Here is a 19,976-nt window from a genome sequence, read left to right on the forward strand (position 1 = left end):
ATCCGTGATCCACTTCTTGACGTACACCTGGTCCCCAGGCTGAATGTCGTGGACCGAATTCTCCAGCGTGAGCGGTCTATTCCACTGTAAAGTATTTCTTAAAGAATTCAAGATCTTATTAAGTGACATAACATACTCTGCAATTGCCTGGTCCCCACTCACATGTACCTCCCCTTTTAATACAGTTGCATGATATGGTTTGCCATATAGTATCTCATATGGACTTAAGCCTACCTTTTCCCTTGGCTTAATTCGAATCCTGAGTAGGGCCAAAGGCAAAGCTTGAGGCCAGTGCAGTTTAGCTTCCTGGCAAATCTTTTTGATTTGTCCTTTTAGGGTTTGATTCATCCTTTCCACCTGCCCACTAGACTGAGGTCTCCAGGGGGTATGCAAATTCCATGTTATATCTAACAGTCGTGCTAATTCCTGTACTACCCCGGCTATAAAATGCGGACCCCTATCTGATGACAATCCTAAAGGTACTCCAAATCTTGGTATTATTTCTTTTAACAAGGTTTTTACCACCTCCTTAGCCTGACTAGTTCTACATGGAAAGCTTCTGGCCACCCTGAAAACGTACATACATACACTAACAAGTATCTGTATCCCTGTGCCCTAGGCAATTCGGAAAAATCAACTTGCCAGTAATCTCCCGGTTGTGGCCCGACTTGCAGCTTTCCCATTTGTATTTGTCTCCTAACTACTGGATTATTTTTCAAACATACCGGGCACATTGCATTAACTCTTTTTGCCATTGTTAACATCTGATTAGAGATTATCTCATTTTTCAAAAATTTTACCAATACTTCTGCCCCCCAATGACATTTGTTATGTTCTGATTCCAAAATAAATTTCATTATGCGAGTAGGTACCACTATTTGTCCCATTGGTGTAACATACCACCCAAGTTGATTTCTCTGTGCCCCTAGCAAGTTTATTAGTTTTCCATCTTCTATTGAATATTTGGGCTCCTGATTCAGGTATGGGGTAGCCGGATTCGTTCTTACCGGTACCAATGCCATTTGAGTCCATATTTCCCGTGCCACTTGCCGTGCTGTAACATCAGCAAATCGGTTTCCTCTGTAAACGTCTCCTTCCGCAGTCTGATGTCCTCTAACATGCATAACTGCAACTGCTTTGGGACTATGTACTGCATCCAGTAGCTGTAGCACTTCTTCCCGGTGCTTGATGTTGGTTCCCTGTGAATTCAAAAGCCCCCTTTCCTTCCATAACGCCCCATGTACATGAACCACACCAAAGGCATATTTAGAATCCGTCCAGATATTAACCCTTTTGTCCTTGCTCAAATACAGGGCTCTGGTGAGTCCAATCACCTCTGCCTTCTGGGCCGAAGTTCCAGGTAACAAAGCCTTTGCCTCTATTACCTGATCCAATGTTACCACTGCATACCCGGCATAGCGAGTCCCATTCTCGACAAAACTGGATCCATCAGTGTATAGTTCCCATTCAGGGTCTTCCAATGGTTCATCCTTTAGGTCGGGTCTGCTGGCATATACTTGTTCAATTACCTCTACGCAATCGTGCACCAGTCCCCCAGCCTCCTGGTCACTGCGTAAAAACTCTGCTGGATTAACATGATTAGTAGTCCTTATTTCAATATCATCCTGTTCTCTCAGGGTAGGCTGGTATTGCAACATTCGACTGGATGATAGCCAGTGACCCTCCTTTTGCTCCAAAATGGCCATGACCATATGGGGAACAAAGACTTTCATTTTTGCCCCCAAAGTCAATTTCCAGGCCTCTTGAATAAGAATAATTGTTGCCGCCACGGCTCGTAAACACGAGGGCCACCCGGAACTTACCGAATCCAGTTGTTTAGAGAAGTATCCCACTGGCCTCTTCCAGGATCCCACCTTCTGGGTGAGGACCCCCAATGCCAGTTTTTGCCTCTCATTCACGTACAACTGGAATTCCTTGGTCAGGTCAGGGAGTCCTAGGGCTGGGGCCTCCTTTAGTGCCTGCTTCAATTCCTGGAAGGCCTTATTTTGCTGTGTTGTCCACTCCAGCCGATGCTGCTTCAAGGCCTCTGTTATGGTTTAGGCCCGGCAAAGCCAGGGCCCCCATAAATATACCTTTTACCTGATATCTGCTGTGAGATGTGGCCAGGAAATAAGCAAAGCAGTCTCCAACTTAAACATAAAGAGAAGTTTATTAACTAAACTACACACACAATTACTAAACTACACACACACAGGGGAAAAAAACAAGGAGAATGAGAACTACACAGAAACACTTCCTTATCCTCCTCCCACCAAATTCCCAAACACATTTACATTTCCCAAAAATTATCCACACTCGGTCTGGCACCACCCTTTGGAAAAAAATCAAATCTTCAGCTCATAAGGGATAGACGGAGTCCTTCCTTGTGCCACGGACTTCTTGTCACAATCAGCAATCCGCCCGGTATCTTGCTATCTCGTGACATCTCCTTTCCATGCCGAGGTGCTCTCACCACCTGGCATGGGATGGGGCAGGGGCCTGCCTTCAGGGCCTTTTAAGAATGCCTCGTCTCGTTCCAAGCAGAGTACAGTCACAATCCTGGGACCTCTGTCCCCCCCCCATGTCTTCTATACCCCCTGGGGCCGAGGGGTCTCAAAACCAAACTCTCTTGACGCCGAGCCTCCGCTTCCCCCTGCAATACAGCCTCTGCCTCACCAGGAAACAGTCCATGGAAATACAACAAAAAAGAGTCCAGCAAAAACTGCCACTCCATCTTCCTCCATTCCGTCAACATCTCTCTTCTCCCTTTGCCAGACCCTCCTTACTGGCCTGATTTTCTTCCTTCATCTTCCACTCCTGTCCCTTTCCCAGGAAAGGCAATGTTCTGCGAAGCCTTCATTCCCCAAAGGGTTAAAAGTTCTCCCAGGCGGCCGGACTGCCCGCTGCCCCCCCCCCCCCCCCTTTCTCCTCCCAGCCGTGCTGCCTGCCGGCACATGATATCAAGTTTCAAGATATACAGTTCGAGCACGGGCTGCATTCTCTGGGGGGGGAAATAAACTGGTCGCTCAAGGGTCTACCACCCTTCCTCCGAACCCGGGCCTACCGTAGATGGGCCACGTGGCTTTCCCCTCCCCCAGCCCAGCCAGAAACTGGGCCGGGGGAGAGACTTCTTCACGCCGGAAATCCCAAGAGGACTCCGAAGGCCAAGAGCCCTGCTTTTAACCCCTTGGGTTCGTAGTCTCAAGAGGCGGATCCAAATGTCCCACTGGTCAAACTAAGTGCCCATCTTAAATTCCAATTACCCATTGGTAACCACAGCAAAACAACATATCCCAGATGTCCCATTTCCGGTCAAACCACGACAGCCTCATACAGTGGCTTGGCTAGGAGACCGAAATTCATGATCCACAGTCGACACCATCCCACCATTCCTAGAAAAGATCTCAATTCCTGATGGTTACGAGGCAAAGGAATAGCACATATTGCCTCTATTCGGTTTACTCCCAAACGTCTCTGCCCTTGTGTGATCTCACAACCGAGATAAATAACGCTATTTTTGACCAGTTAAGCTTTTTCCTTAGAAACCCGATACCCTGCTTGGCCCAGCATGTTGAGTAATTTAATTGTTAATTCCACACACATTTCCCTTTCCTTAGTAGCCAGAAAGATGTCGTCCACGTACTGCAGGACTACGTACAAGGATGGGGATATTGTTACCTGGGTTATCTTCCATTCCTCCAGCTCCTTGGCCAGTTGGTTTCCAAAAATAGTAGGGCTGTTTTTAAATCCCTTTGGGAGTCTCGTCCACGTAAGCTGCTTCTTTCTCCCAGAATCAGGACTCTCCCACTCGAAGGCAAAATATTTCCTACACTCTACTGCCAGTGGGATGCAGAAGAAGGCATCTTTAAGGTCAATAACTGAGAACCATTTAAACTCCTCTGATACAGATGTTAACAAGGTATAAGGGTTAGCAACAACTGGATGTATGTCTTTCACTATTTCATTAATAGCCCTCAAGTCCTGTACCAAACGGTACTTACCATTAGGTTTCTTTACTGGAAAAATTGGAGTATTATACTCCGATTCACATTCCTGTAATATTCCTTGAGCCAAAAATTGTTTAATTAATGGGGCTACTCCCCTCCTTGCCTCAAGCTTCAAGGGGTATTGCTTTACCCTCACTGGTTGGGCCCCTTCCTTTAGTTCCACCTTTACTGGCTGCGCAGCTTTAGATTTTCCGGGAACCCCTGACTCCCATACCCAGGGTACTACAGCCTGCTCAATCTCTTCTGGAATAGGAGACGCATCCACTTCCTTGATCACAAAAATGCCTGCTATTTGTTCCTCAGGTATTTCCAATTTCACCCTTCCCCCTTCAAATATTATTTTCACATTAAGTCGGGACAACAGGTCTCTGCCAAGAAGGGGTGTGGGGCAGTTTGGCATATACAAGAATTGGTGATCTAATTCCTTTCCCCCAAACCTAAGATTTAAAGGTTGTAAAAATGGTTGTTCCTCTAGCTTCCCTGTTGCCCCCACCACCTGTACCATTGTGTCACTCAAAGGTCCCAATCGTCTATTAAGTACAGAATAGGTTGCTCCAGTGTCTACCATAAATTCTTGATCCTTTCCATCTATCTCTAAAACTACCCTCAAATCCCGGTCTAGTCAGCTTTGATTCTGATAGTTTCCCAAAACTAGTGCTTGAGCGACTTCTGCTGGTCCTCCCGTGAATCCTCCCACAGGAGCATTCCCCATTGGACCTGTCCTTAATCCTATGTTTCCCATGCCCATACCTCCTCTAACCGGGCATTCATTTTTCCAGTGTCCTAACTGTCGGCAAAACGCACACTGGTTTGGATCCAACGTCCCCGTGTTAGGTGCAAACCCAAATCCTCCCCGACCTCTTGCCAGCCCCCTTTGTCCGTGATTAGCTCCTCCCCGACCTCGACCCCTAATGGGTCTTCCTCCTACCCCTGTCGGTTGCATTACAGCCAGAATACTAGCTTGTTGTCTTTTTGCAGTTTCTTTTTACCTGTTGTTCTATACCTTCCACGCTACCTCCAACATTTTATACAAAATTCGAGTGTCCTCTCCTTCCAACTTTTGTAACTTTTTCCTAATATCCTCTTGTGATTGCCCCATAAACAACAATGCCAATTGAAGTTTTCCTGATTGATCCTCTACATCTAAATTAGTAAACTTCCGAGCCATGTCTTTTAATCGTTCTAAAAAGGCAGACGGAGACTCATTCTTGTCCTGCTTGACCGAATACAGCTTAGACCAGTTCATAGTCTTAGGTATTCCTGTCCTAATTCCTTCCACCAACAATTCCTGATATCGTTTTACAGCCCTTATTCCCCCCGTAGAATTTGGGTCCCACCTTGGTTCCTCACTAGGTACCAATTCATCAACTGTCTCATTTAGTTGTCTCAACCGTATCTCCTCACGAGCCTTTTCTCTAGTGGCTTTAATAACCATTTCCTTTTCTGTGGAATCCATTATAGTATCTAATAATACCTGTAAATCATTCCAGTCTGGATTCTGAGTCTTTATTACCATTTTAACCACCCTTGCCACCCTTTCAGGATCCTCCCGATAACTCCCCGCTGATTGCTTCCATATTACCAAATCCCCGGGGGAGAAAGGCACCTTTATAAGTATCCTTTCTCCCTGTGGTCCCACAGCTTCCCTTAACGGCGCAATTAACTGTGGCCCCTTCTGCCCCTTCCTCCCCTTGCGAGTCCGCCCTGCTAACGGAGTTCTTTTAACACTCTCATTCCTTTCACCATCACCACCATCACTATCACTCTCACTAGATCCCATTTTTATAGCTATATCCGCAGGGGGAGCAGGGGGCACATTAGGAGCAACCGGAGCCCTCGGAAGTGCTATACAGTAATACAAATCTTCCTCAACTAAAGGATACAAATTACGCTCCTTTCTTTCTTTACATCCCACACACTCCCTTTCATCAATCACTTCTAAAACCAAAATACGACACTCCTTTTGCCATTCGTCTTTCCGGTGTAAAACAAAGAACAAATCTAAATATGGTATTTCATCCCATTTCTCATTTCTCCTTAAAAATTGCATCAAAGATTCCATTATCTCCAATTCCAGTGTACCATTCACCGGCCATCCCGCTTGCCCAATCTCATATTCAGGCCAACAATGATTACAATAATCTATCATTTTACTTTTATCCAATTCTTGATAATACCCCTCACTTTTCCACCGTTTCAATATACAACCTAATGGTGTATTTCCAGGTATTTTACCATTGGCTTGCACTAAGGTTTTGATAGTTTTAAAAGACATCATATTACAGCCTTTAATTCCACCTTTAGTTCCAGTAAACCAATACACCTTAAACCAATATACCTTCTCGCCGTCCTTCCCAAACAAAAACAGGAGGCGAGTTCCGGTCCTGCGTCCTTAGACGTCTTATGGCCGGAGCCTAGGCTTTTTACCAACCACCAAATCCAAATCCAATTATCACCTTTTTCCAATATAAAGCACCTTCGGGCCTACCTTGGCAGTTGTCCAACAGGCGCGGGGTCGGGCACGACTGATGTCTCCCCGAGAAGTGCTCGGTGCCGGCTTGGAGTGGATCGGGACGCGGAACCGCCCCAGCTGCCTTTGGAGTCCTGCCGCGGTCGCCAGAAAAACTGTTGCCCGATTGATAAATGACACAAAACTCGGATAAGTTTTGTGGGTGCTTTATTATGGGCCCGGGGTGCTGGGGGACTCACGTCCCAAAAACCCAAGCCCTCCGATTTCACATATGGGTGCTTCCCTCTTATACATGCAATTCACAACAAAGTCTCCAAGAAACAGTTCCCTTGTGATACATTCCTTAGTTCACAGGCAAGATCATAAATCTTCTGCTTATCTTATTCTAAGAGCATTGTATGCTGCCTTCAGACAGGTTAGCATTCTTACTCTCCTGCACTAGTTTTATTATTTACTAAATTCCTAAGACTACCTGCTAAGTTACACACAAACCAAACACACACACTATCAACGGCTGCAAAACTGCAAAACTGCTTTTAACAAACCAATTCACACACAACTCATAACTAAACTATAATTACACATTTTGCTAAATTTCATTTCTTTTCCAACAATCCCACTGTCTATGCCATTGATGAAGATAATGAACACTACTGGTCCCAGCACCCTTGAGGGACATCACTCATTACTGGTTTCTACTTGGACATTGAGCTGTTGACTTTGAATGCATCCATTAGCCAATTCCTTATCCAACAGTCCATCTATCAAACCCACATCTCTCCAATTTAGAGGCAAGAATAAGTCCACAATAGCTAACATCAGTTGCTCTTCCCTTGTCCACTGATGTAGTCACCCCATCGTAGAAGGCCACTAGATTAGTCAGGCATGACTTGCCTTTGCTGAAGTCATGTTGGCAATCTCTAATCACTTCTCTGTCTTCCATATGTTTTGATGTGTCTTCCAGGAGGATCTGTTCCATGATCTAACTAGGCACAGAGATGAGGCTGACTGTTCAGACTAGTTCTTTTTAGCCTTTTAAAAAATGAATGTGACACGTTCCTTTTTCCAGTCACTGGGGAGTTTGCCTGACTGCCATGACTTTTAGAATACGTTGGAGAATGGCTTAGCAACTACATCAGCCAATTCCCTGAGGACCCTGGGATGCATCTTGTTGGATCCCATGGACTTGTGTATGTTCACGTTCCTCCGTTGGTCTCAAATCAGATCTACTATGACAAGAGTGACTTCATTCTCCCAGTCCCTGCCCTGAGGTTTGGTGACTCTAGAGATATGGGAAGAGAGATTACCATTGAAAACTGGGGCAAAAAAAAAATTGGTAACAATCTCAGCCCTCTCCATGAAGAGTGTCACCAGTTTTCCTGTCTTATTTATCCAGGAGAGGCGGGGTGGGGGGGAAATTTTCTTTGGTCTTCCTTTTCTGGCAAACGTACCTGCATGTTGATCCTCCATGATGCTTGTGGGTCCTTTCCAACTCAGGATATTCTATGATTCTATGAAAGGAGCAAGTGGGGGTCCTAGTATCATTCATTGAGGGGCCACAGATTTTTGGATCTAGGAAGGGTTCTGCAGACTTTAAACCCGGAGTGCCAGCTACTGGGGTGACTAGTGTGAGTGAATTTGGTGATAGCTACTGAAATCAGACTGGGAGTGTAAGCACCCCTGGCCTGTGGTGACAGCTACTGAAGCAAGTGGTGTCTAACCTCCAGCCACTGGGGTAGGAACAGTGTGCATTCTGAAAACCTGCTACTTGAGGGACTGGCATGACTTGGTGTGTGCACACACACATGTATGTGATCTGAAAAGACCAGGGACTAGCTACTGGGAGGACCAGAGTAAATGGATTTGGTGTTATCTACTGGAGTCAAACCAGGGGTGTTGGAGACCCTGGCCTATGGTGTTAGCTACTGGAGCAAGTGGTGGGGTTCTGAGTGCCAGCTACCGATGCGATCTGTGTGTGTGCAAGTAAAATTTGTTGTCTGCTACTAGAGTCAGACTAGGGGTATAGGTGCTGCACAGCCAGTAGTGTCAACTACTGGAGTGGGGAGGGGGGATCAGCATCAGCTACTGGAATGAGTGGGGATCTTTTATCTTCAGCCACTGGGTGGGGAACAACATGTGTCCTGAAAGCCAGATATTGGGGGGAATCAGCATCAGTGAGGCGAGTGAGAGGCTCAATGCCAATGACTGGAGCAGCACTGCAGGTCACAGCATGCATACCTAGATCTGGCTGCTGAGGGGCAGGGGGAAGTTGGGTGTCTGTATTTTCCCCAAACCAGCTGTGTGGGTATGCATGTGCAAGCATCTTTGCTAGCAAACTTCAAGCTGTACTTGCCAGCAAGTAGCAGAAGGGTCTTGGGGCTGGGCTGGGGCATAAGGCAGGCAAGGGTTAAGGCTGGTATACCCATGGGGACTTGTGAATGTAGAGTGCCTGGGGGATGAGCTTGTGAGTGCATTCATGTTTGCTATCCAGCATCAAGCTCAATTAGCCCTGAGTAGGAACCCATGAAGCAAGTAAAACGGTCTGGGACTGGGGCAGGGCTACCAGGTAGACAGAAGGTCCATGACAGTACTTGAGGGATCCTCAAAAGTGTGTGTGCACTTTCATTAGTGACTTTGTATCTCTACCAACCAGAGAAGAAAGGGGGCTTGGCTGTTGTCCTGGGGTGACATTATGATGCTTGTATCCCCATTTGTGTGCTCTGTTTATGCTGGATATTATGTTCTGTGCCTTCAAGACTGGCTCTGAAGAGTGAAAGTTTTGTTTTGGTTTCTTATCAGCTGCTCCCCCATGGCTGGCGGGACACACAGACAGGACAGTACATGGTGCAGCTTTTGCTTTTTGCTTGGCTTTTCGCTTTGCTCTTGCCTCTGCTTTGCTCCTGCTTTGCTCTCGCTTTTTGCTTCTGCTCATTAGTTAGTAGCTAAGCAGTCCAAATTTTTTCCTGGACTGTTTCACCTTTCCCTTTTTTTTGGCCTACTCGAACCTGCTCCAGACCGGGACCTAGGAAACACCGAGAGTTTGCACCTTGTGGCTGCAGCAGCTACCCCAGCACCAGAGGGACTGAGAACAGAGTGACCACCCCCAAGAGACACTTTCTGAATTTGTCATCTTTTTCAGAGTGGTGAAAGAGTGGTGTCATCCAGAATTGTTCATTTTGTGTGCAGGGGAGGTGCTGTGCCTGTTAAATAAACAGGTTCTTTCCACTTCTCTCTGAGGAATTCTTCCTGAACCAGTTGGGGGGAGGGGCTGTGTGGGTTTTCTTTTTGGAGAGGCCCCCTTTTGGAGGTTTGCTCCCAAATTTGCCCTAAACCAGGACAAAATTTGGTGCCCAACGAGTGGGGCTCGAGACAGAGTGAAAAAAACCCTGTTTTGAATGCATTTTGGTTGCCATTACTCTGTGTTCGTAGAAAGCAGTTAACAGTCATGCTTTTTGAATTCATAATGTCTCTTGGGGTGAAGGCTTGCATGCATTTCTGGTCCCTAGGTTTTTTTGAGATCTTCATACCTCTATGGTCCCTAAGTTTATTTTCTTACCCAGAAATACCACTAGTATTGTCCCTAATCCATAGTTTTTACAGCAGAGGGGCAGGGACCAGAATAGCTATCCTGCTGGGCTTGGTGGTAATGGTTTGTAAAAAGTTTATAAACATGCTGGGGTCTGCTCCAGGTGTGAATGGTTTGTGGCTATGGTTATGCATCCAGTTTGCTAGAGGAGGAGCAGGGGATGAGACTTTTCACCCTTTCCTTTCCTTTGCTTTTTCTCCTCTGAATCTGTTACATCACTATTGGAGAATGTTCAGTTTCCCCTGAATGTTAAAGACACCATTTTTCTGGTATTTAATCTGGTAAGCTTCCTCTATACAGTCTGCTGCTTCTCTAGAATGAGGGCTGTGATTTCTAGAGGGGTTGATGAGACCCCTGACCCAGGAGTAGACCCAGGAGTGGAAAATCCTGAGTGGTGTGGGAAATGGGAGGATATGGGCCAAATCCTGAAAGAATTCACTGACCCTATAGTCTGGGACTTTCCCCATGAACAAATTCAGAACCCAGCTGATGTGGGGAAATACCTGAAAGAGAAGTACCATGATGACCCTAAGGAGAAAAAGACCATTGCAGTAAGCTAGGCCCTGCCATATGCTTATCGCACACTGCTAGATACTGCAGGGCAGCAGACAGAGGCAGGGAGGCAGGGAGATAAATCAGCAGCTATCCCAGTCACTCAGGCAGCAGCCAACACCCCAGGCTTGAAGCCAGCAGACAAACCAGATAGTGAGCCGAAGCCAGCAGCTAAACCCATGGCTGTTGCTAGCAGCACTAGAAGTGGGAAATGCACGGACAAGACTAATCGACCAGTGGATGATGAAGATGATGATGATGATGATGATGATGATGATGCAGGAGAAGGACCCTCAATGCCTCCTGACATAAAATCAGGAGTCAAAGCAGCAGGTGCAAGATCAGAAGCCAATATTGAGTCCTTTTCCCTGAAGAACCCTTGTGGCCTAAGGAAGGATTACACTCAAAGACCTGATGAATCCTTAATTAGTTGATTAGTCTGTCTTTGGGATGCTGCAGGCCAGGCTACAATTCTGGATGGCACTGGAGTGAGGCATTTGGGATCCCTGTCACATGATCCCGTCATCGACCAAGGAATGTTGAGGGAGGCTAATCCTCACAGCATCTGGGCACGAGTCTTGGACAGTGTTGCACAAAGATGCCTGTGTGCAGATGATCTCTATATGCAGCAAACCCAGTGGAACAAGGTACCAAATGCCTGAGAGAAATGGCAGTGGCAGATTATCTTCTCAGATGACGTAACAACTAGGAACCCAGACTTGGTACCATGCCCGTATGTTGTTGCAGTGTGTTGTAAACTGTTTTAAACTCCCGGGTCCCTTTCCCAGGTGTGCCTATATCCCTCTCCCTTCCCCCTCGCCCCCTTGCCTAGTGGGTCCTGTCAATCAGGCCTAACATTCCAGCAAGGCGTCGTGTGGTTGGTCAAGTTCAAAAGATGCCCCTATGCCCAGGGGTCGTTGGCCTATGTCTAGGTGTCCCTCGTCCCTTGAGACCCAGCCCCCCTCACCTGGTTGGGTGGCTCACCTGTACCTCCCCTCCCCCTGTCCCTGAGCTTAAAAGGTTAATCAGACCATGTGGCTTTATTCTGCTGGAACAGCTGCTCCCGTCCAGACCTCTGTAACCATGGAATAAACTTCTGGACATCAAACTCTCCAGCGGAATCCTCTCCTTTTTGTCTTCACCATCGCCAGAAGCTCTTTCTCCTGAGGTAAACGGAGTTCCTGACAAGCCTGGACTTGTTCAGTGCCCTGCTGCAATCTCCAGCAGCCAAGGTATCTCTGGGGTGTTACACCGCAGTTGCTGCCTTTGGCCCAGCAGCGAGGGTCAGACTGGCCCAGGCACCATCTAACTGGTAATATTGGGATTTTTATTCCAATATTTGGCGTCCCTGGGTGGGCAAAGCGACTCTGCAGCCCGAGAACGGATTTCACTACCTCGGAGAAGCTTTTGGCAGCCGTGCATCCAGCTGGAAGGGCTTTGGTTGCATAGCCCTCAGCTAGAGACTTTGGGAATATTCCCAGAAGAAGTTTCGTGGATTGTTCGGCACCTCTGGAAAGCCCAGCTCCTGTTTCGTGAGCAGATTTTCCAGAGGAAGAACAGGGGAGCCTCACTCGTGCATAGAGAAGTCCTGTTCCGGTGAGGAGACCTGCCTGTACCCAGCCAGCTTCAGCTTCCATTTCAGGTGAGTATCTCTGCTTTCGGTAGAGCAGAAGCTCAAAAACAGACTCTGCCGTGAGTTCTGTTCCTTTTTTGCCTTTGCATTTTTGGCTGCGCAGCCCCACAGGGAATTCATTGCGTTCTAGCTTTAGCTTTCTGCCGCGTGTGTTACTTTCTTTTAGAATTCGCGCCGGAGTCGCGGGATTGCTCTCTGCCCTTCCCCCCCGCTCGGCAGCGCAGCGTGCTCGGCTCTCCACGTGGCCGGGAGATCTTTCTCGGTGCGGGGGAGGGGGGGGCTCTTGGCTCTATCTTGCCGCGGGGGGCTCTCTCTCTCTTTGTGCGGGGGAGGGGGGGGCTCTCGGCTCTCGCCGCGGGAGACTCTCTTTCTTTCTCGGTGCGGGGGAGGGGGGGCTCTCTTTCCACGTGGCCGGGGGACCTCTCTCGGTGCGGGGGGGGGGCGTTCTCCATACACGCGGCGCGGGGGGCCCCCGGTCTCGGCTTGCCACGTGGCGTGGGGGAGGCTGCTCTCTCAGCTCCGCGGGGGGGCTGCATTCCACGGCGGGGGAGGCTTTGTTTCCACCTCGGTTCAGCAGGGCCTGCCCTGCTGCTGCTGCCCGGGAATTTTAAAAGCAGTATATACAGCTGCATTGTGAAGCTTTTGTCTGCTCGTTATCGCTTTCTATCTGTGGTTTTTTTAGAAATCGGTAGCTGATTTTAGCTTTGTTTTTGGTCAGGCAGGATTCAGTACTTTGCTTTTTACATCTAACATGGGTTCCAAACTCAGCATTGTACAAAAAGGAGTGTATTATAATATTGTTAGCATTTTAGTTAGTGGTAATGTGAAGTTCTCAAAAGGAAAATTGAAACAGTTTATAAGATGGCTTTTCCTGCACTTCCCAAAAATTTCCCCTGAAGAAATCCACAATATTCAATTCTGGGATAAAGTTGGGAATGAATTGATAACCTTAGGACAATCTGGCAATGTACCCTCAGCTAAATTTGTGTTCTGGAGTTTACAAATTCGAACTGCATTGCTCAAACAAAGGGAAATGGAGATAAAGCCAAATGCAAAGCCATGTACCTCTGCTCTCCCTGTTTCCCCCTCTCCTAGCTCTAAAACCCCTAAACCTCTTACCCCAAAACTTGGTATTTTAAAGAGAACACACTCATTGGGAAGTCGCCTCCCAGAATCTGTTCAAATGCCTGAGTTGTCCTGTCCACAAGGCCCTGGCCAGGCTGCGTGGAACCTTTCCCAGTCCCCTGTGTCCCCTCCTCTGAAACCCAGAGTCAGCTTTCTGGAGAGCAGTGATGCCCAAAATGGCCCCCAGTCCCTAGGGGGTCCGCAAAATGGAGGATGCCACGTGGCACCTTCCCAAACCTGGTCTTCTTCTTCCCAAAATCCTCTTAAGCATCCCAAAATTCCAGCCCCATCCCCCTCTCCTCCTGTTCCTCGTGACCCCTTCCCCCCTTTCCCCCCCCTTTCCTGCAGTACCCTCAGCTCCGCCTCTTTACTCCTCCCAAGGGGCGTCTGCTGACGTGATGTCACCAGGTGTCCCCGCCCCCTGTTCCCACGGTTTCCCCGCCCCCTGCCAACCCCCTGTCCCCGCCCCCTCCTCGGGTTCCCACGGTGGGGACACACCCACTGCCGGTCCCCAAACCTGTATGTGTTATCCCAATGCTTCTGTTTCAAGGGATACAGAGCAAGGAACAGCAGATTCAATGCATAATCCCATGTTGTCACTGGCTCCTGTTACCTTTCAGCCTGCAGCACAAGGGGGGGCAGCCCTGACTGCTATTTGGAATTCTTTTGGACGACAATTGATTAAAGAGATCTGTAAATCTCATAAAGAATATGGTCCACACAGTCCATATTTCCGTGGCCTTTTTAATTCTGAATTGAGTAGGACTGTGGTAATTCCACATGATTTAAAACAGCTTTTTTCCTGTCTTATGACCTCCATGGAATTCAAATTATGGGAAATAGCATGGAAACAACTGCTAAAAGATGCTCTCCCAGGCTTGCATGCTGATCCAAACACAGCCAAAGACAACAGTGGTAACCCTATCACCATTGAGCACCTCTGTGGTGAGGGCCAATGGTCTTCCCCCTCAATCCAAGCTACTGCAATTCCTGCAGAAACACTTGAGAAAGTAAAAGAAGCAGCTGAAAAAGCATTCTTTTCCCTCCAACTTGAGGGGCCTTTTGAGCCCTATAGTAAAATTAAACAGCTACCATCAGAGCCTTTTGTGAAATTTGTAGAAAGGCTAACTAGAGCTATTGAAATACAAGTTAAAAAAGAAAATGCTAGAGAAGCAATTTTAGAGGAAATGGCATTTACAAATGCAAATGCACAGTGTCAAGCGGCAATCCTGAGCCTTCCTATAGAACCTCCCGCCACCCTAAAAGAGATGCTTCTAGTCTGTAGCAGGAAAGTGCCTCTGATGAGTGTGGCTGAAGACTCCAGATCAAGGCTGCTGCCAAGACCACCTCAGCGTGTCGCCATTGCCAGCCCTGCGCCTTTCCCCTCAGCACAGCAGTACCCTGGGCAGCAGCGGAGACCAGCAATGGCTGAGCCCACAAAACCATGCCTGCTTTGTAATAACCTAGGGCACTGGAGTAACCAGTGCCCCCTGAAAAGGGAATTTGATCAATTTAGACATGGCAGGGGAGGAGAACTACAAGCCCTCCCTGGGGGTCAACAACAACAAAAAAACTGAAAATAGAGCGCCGGCCTGCCAGGCGTGCAGACCTAAAAAGAGCAGGCCAAGGGAATATGGGTAGCAAATCAAATCAAGCACGCGATAGTATTAATGTTTGTGTAAGTGAAGCAGGTGCTTCAAAGACCAAGTCTGCTAGTACGCTGTTGAAAGTGAAACGAAATAACCTTTGTTATGATTTAGGTAATCCTGTGTTAACCACGTCTTCTGTCAATGAGCCTTACAGGTTGCAGCTGACAGAGTCACTTCTCCTGGAGGATACTGACTGGCATTTTGTCTCTGTAAATCCTGAACAGAAGGGTACTTGGAACCGAATTCATTGTAAGTACATCGTCATTGGGGACACCAAACACACACCACAAGAGATCAGAATTGCTCCAGGAATGACAACATCAGATCCTGAGCAATTTGTTCTCGGCCTGCACTGTTTCCACCCGCCCCTGTTTCTTCCCAAGGGACAAATTGTTGCACAAGCTATCCCTGTGCCATCTTTACCTGAAAATATCGAAAAACTAGGGCCCACAGTCGCCCGGGTCCAAGTTATTGGGAAAGATAAACCCAAATTATGGTGCAATGTCAGTGGGGGTGGGGAGTCAAAACACATTGAGATGCTTGTAGACACTGGTGCAGACTGCACAGTGATTCCAGTACAAGACTGGCCAGCACATTGGCCTTTGCAAAATGTTGCCGGTCACCTTCAAGGTGTGAGAGGTCTGCAATTGGCAAGACAATCCAAAAGCATTATTCAATTCGAGGGTCCAAACAGACAATTGGCAAATATCGGTCCATTTGTGTTAGATTATTCGGAACCTTTGTTAGGGAGAGATTTAATGGCCCAGTGGGGTGTCACAATTGATATTCCAGACTCTCCACAGCATTTTTGTGCAGCAGTCAGTGAACAACAGCGCCCCACCCAAAAACTGAAGTGGAAAACAGACAAACCAGTTGATGTGAAACAGTGGCCGCTCAGTAAACAAAAAATAAAGGTGCTTGAGGAACTAGTGCAAGAGCAACTAAAAAAGGGCCACATTGTGGAGACCATGTCCCCATGGAACTCTCCAGTGTTTGTCATCCAAAAAGCTGACAAAAAGAGATGGCGGCTCCTCTGTGACTTCCGACAAACTAATAATGTAATTGAAGATATGGGTTCTCCCCAACCTGGTATGCCATCCCCAACAATGCTTCCCCAAGATTGGAAATTAGCTGTTATTGATATTAAAGATTGTTTTTTCCAAATCCCCTTGCACCCTGACGATGCACCGTGTTTTGCATTCTCGGTCCCTTCCATCAACATGGAAGCCCCTATGAAAAGGTACCATTGGACCGTTCTTCCTCAGGGATTAAAGGTATCTCCAGCTATCTGCCAGTGGTATGTCTCTTCCCTGCTTTCCCCAGTACGTGCAGCCGCAGAGAAGGCCATTATTTATCATTACATGGATGATATCCTTGTGTGTGCCCCCAATGATGATTTACTCACGCATGCGCTTGACCTAACGATCGATGCATTGATTGTTGCAGGGTTCGAGCTCCAGGAAAAGAAAATTCAAAAGATGCCACCTTGGAAGTATTTGGGCTTAGACATTGGAAATAGGACCATTGTTCCTCAAAAATTAGAAATTAATCCAAGGATCAAGACCCTTGCGGATGTCCACAAGTTGTGTGGGTCTTTGAATTGGGTAAGACCATGGCTCGGTCTGACTAATGAAGACCTTGCCCCTCTTTTCAATTTATTGAAAGGGGGAGAGGACCCAGGTGCTCCTAGGTCTATTACCCCAGAGGCACGGAAAGCTCTAGAAAAGGTTCAGATTGCAATGTCCACAAGACAGGCCAACCGATGCCGGCCTGACCTGCCATTCAAATTTATCATCCTAGGTAAGTTGCCACACCTCCATGGAATTATTTTCCAGTGGGAGGAAAAACAAACACCTAAGGCAAAGAACACACAAAAAAAGGACCGGGACCAGAGGGCTCCTCTCTTGATCATAGAGTGGGTTTTCCTCAGTCACAAAAGGTCCAAGAGACTGACAAAGCCTCAGGAGCTGGTAGCAGAACTGATCCGGAAAGCAAGGACCCGGATCAGGGAGCTAGCAGGATGTGATTTTAAGTGCATTCACATTCCAGTTGAGTTAAAATCAGGTCAAAATACTATGAAAATACTGGAACAATTGTTTCAAGAAAATGAAGTGTTGCAGTTTGCTCTGGATTCCTACTCAGGACAAATTTCGGTAGCGCGGCCCGCTCACAAATTGTTTGAACAAGATGTTCAATTTACTTACAATGGGAGTTACAATGGGGAGTAGAGCACAAAACTGGCATCCCCTACTCCCCTACAAGTCAAGCCATTGTAGAAAGAACTCACCGTGATATTAAAAGGGTCCTGGACCAGCAACAACAGGTTCTGAAGGTGGAACCTCCCCACATCCGGTTATCCAGGGCGCTATTCACAATCAATTTTCTGAATTGTTCTTTTGACAGCCTGAACCCACCCATCCTACGCCACTTTGGGGGGAGCAATCACAGGTTGATGAAAGAAAAACCTCCAGTTTTAGTAAAAGACCCTGAGACTTGGAAAATGGTGGGACCCTACAAATTGGTTACTTGGGGACGTGGATGCGCCGGTGTGTCCACCCGCTCTGGTTTAAGGTGGGTTCCTTCCAAATGGGTAAAGCCCTATGTTCCCAAGGTCTCGGAGAAATCTACAGAAGCACCCCAGGTTGCTCATGCTGCCTGGAGAAGAAAACGCTGCACGCGTTCTCTGGAGAAAATTCCATTTAAGCCTCCTATCTGGAATAGTTTGTAATATATGTTTGTCTTAAGTTTCCCTTTACCGATTTAGATCCTGCTGTTCGTGTGCAGTCTCGAGACGCCATGAGACCGAGCCTGCTTCTCGTCCTACTTGCGATCATTTCTCCAGCGATCTCCTGGTTAGTCCCTCAGCCCAAAGCGAATGTATGGACCACTCTGGCCAGAGCCCTGGGACAAGATCACATTTGTCTCTCCACTGCGACAGCCTCTGACCCCCTGTCAACTTGCCTGGTGGGAGTTCCTTTTAAATCCTCAGAGTTCCCAAATGAAATGTGGAGTGCTTTAAATGAAGTTAACTTACTCGCACCTTCCCCTGGCCGTTACCCTGCTGACAATCCTTTACTGTTTTGGCAGGAGTGGGCAAGAAAGTTACCAGTGTCAAAAAGGGAGCCACAAGATTTCCATCTCTTAGGCTCCATGAATGCAACCTTTTGCATTCACTTTAAATTCAATTCCCGCTTACCATATCATGAAGCTAAACCAAACACCTATCCTGACCCTAGCAACCCACACTACACAGACAAGAACTGGTGTGAAAATTCAGTCTTAGTTATGCACTCATCAGGTGGTGATTACAAGCCTCGTGAACTCCCAAAAGGTGTGTTTTTAATATGTGGAGACAGAGCATGGGCAGGTCTCCCTCCTCGTCTGCTCGGAGGTCCATGTACCTTTGGCAAGCTGAGCCTGTTAACACCAAATCGAACAAACCTAATACATTGGCAAACTAAAAACAACACACATACATTGGCTATCAAAAAAAGAGACCTAAGGCGATTAGACCCTGACTGTAATTCAGAAATTGTTCACTGGTCCAGACTTAAGGCCACTGCAATTACAGTCCTTCTGCCGTGGATCTCGGCAGCAAAAACTATGGGAGAATTAGGCCGATTGGAATGTTGGGTTGCAAAACAGGCAAACCTCACTTCTACTGCCCTGAGTGACCTCTTATCAGATGAGGAAATTACCAGGCAAGCTACCATTCAAAATAGGGCAGCCATAGACTATCTGCTTCTTCTGCACAACCATCGCTGTGAAGAATTTGAAGGACTCTGCTGTCTAGACTTGTCATCAAAGGCAGAGAATGTCCATGCCACAATTGACAAGATGAAAACCATGGTGAGCGACATCAAAAGAGAAACTGACGACTGACTGAGTGGACTGTTCAATGGCTGGGGACTCTCGGGCTGGTTGGGATCTATTCTGAAAACTGTGTTTTTAGTGCTGTTTATTTTAGTTATAGTTATTGTAGTTTTTAGCATTGTTTTTGGTCTAATCAAACGCATGGTTCTCAAGTTAATTTCAAGCTCATCTCCCCCTCCTGAGGTCTACCATTTGGAAGCCCTTAGTGCTCCAATGGATGACCTGGAAGCCTCAGTGGAAAACATTGACCCTCCTGTAGAGGAAGAACTGATTTACCAACCATGGTTTGGCAATCGTTCTGCACCACAAACACAGCCCTCTTCTTTTTAAACAAAACTGGGGGGAGATGTTGCAGTGTGTTGTAAACTGTTTTAAACTCCCGGGTCCCTTTCCCAGGTGTGCCTATATGCCTCTCCCTTCCCCCTCGCCCCCTTGCCTAGTGGGTCCTGTCAATCAGGCCTAACATTCCAGCAAGGCGTCGTGTGGTTGGTCAAGTTCAAAAGATGCCCCTATGCCCAGGGGTTGTTGGCCTATGTCTAGGTGTCCCTCGTCCCTTGAGACCCAGCCCCCCTCACCTGGTTGGGTGGCTCACCTGTACCTCCCCTCCCCCTGTCCCTGAGCTTAAAAGGTTAATCAGACCATGTGGCTTTATTCTGCTGGAACAGCTGCTCCCGTCCAGACCTCTGTAACCATGGAATAAACTTCTGGACATCAAACTCTCCAGCGGAATCCTCTCCTTTTTGTCTTCACCATCGCCAGAAGCTCTTTCTCCTGAGGTAAACGGAGTTCCTGACAAGCCTGGACTTGTTCAGTGCCCTGCTGCAATCTCCAGCAGCCAAGGTATCTCTGGGGTGTTACACCGCAGTTGCTGCCTTTGGCCCAGCAGCGAGGGTCAGACTGGCCCAGACACCATCTAACTGGTAATAATTGGGATTCTTATTCCAATAGTATGTGACGTGGCGAAAACTTGTACGACTTGGGCCACATGAATATGCTTCTGCTTTAGCCATAACGAAGCGGGATGAGAGGTATGAGACCATGCTTGATATGGCAAAGAAGCTCTGAGCAGATGCGGATGCTG

At 47.4% G+C, this 19,976-nt stretch overlaps 1 protein-coding gene across 1 annotated transcript; it reads right to left on the bottom strand.

The window, feature by feature from the left end:
• Window positions 1-207: 207 nt before the first annotated feature.
• On the bottom strand, window positions 208-17,820 carry LOC128941394 (uncharacterized; the record flags this gene model as incomplete). The annotated part of the gene is given in 5 exon segments (XM_054283147.1): window positions 208-557; window positions 560-674; window positions 1,110-1,997; window positions 3,598-4,608; window positions 17,779-17,820. Coding segments are annotated over 5 exon segments (2,406 nt in total), but the record flags the coding sequence as incomplete, so codon positions are not given.
• Window positions 17,821-19,976: the final 2,156 nt, after the last annotated feature.

Source organism: Melozone crissalis, unplaced genomic scaffold, assembly GCF_028551555.1.
Source record: "Melozone crissalis strain CALT ecotype California unplaced genomic scaffold, PUWL_Pcris_2 ptg000035l_1, whole genome shotgun sequence".
Taxonomy (NCBI): Eukaryota; Metazoa; Chordata; class Aves; order Passeriformes; family Passerellidae; genus Melozone; species Melozone crissalis.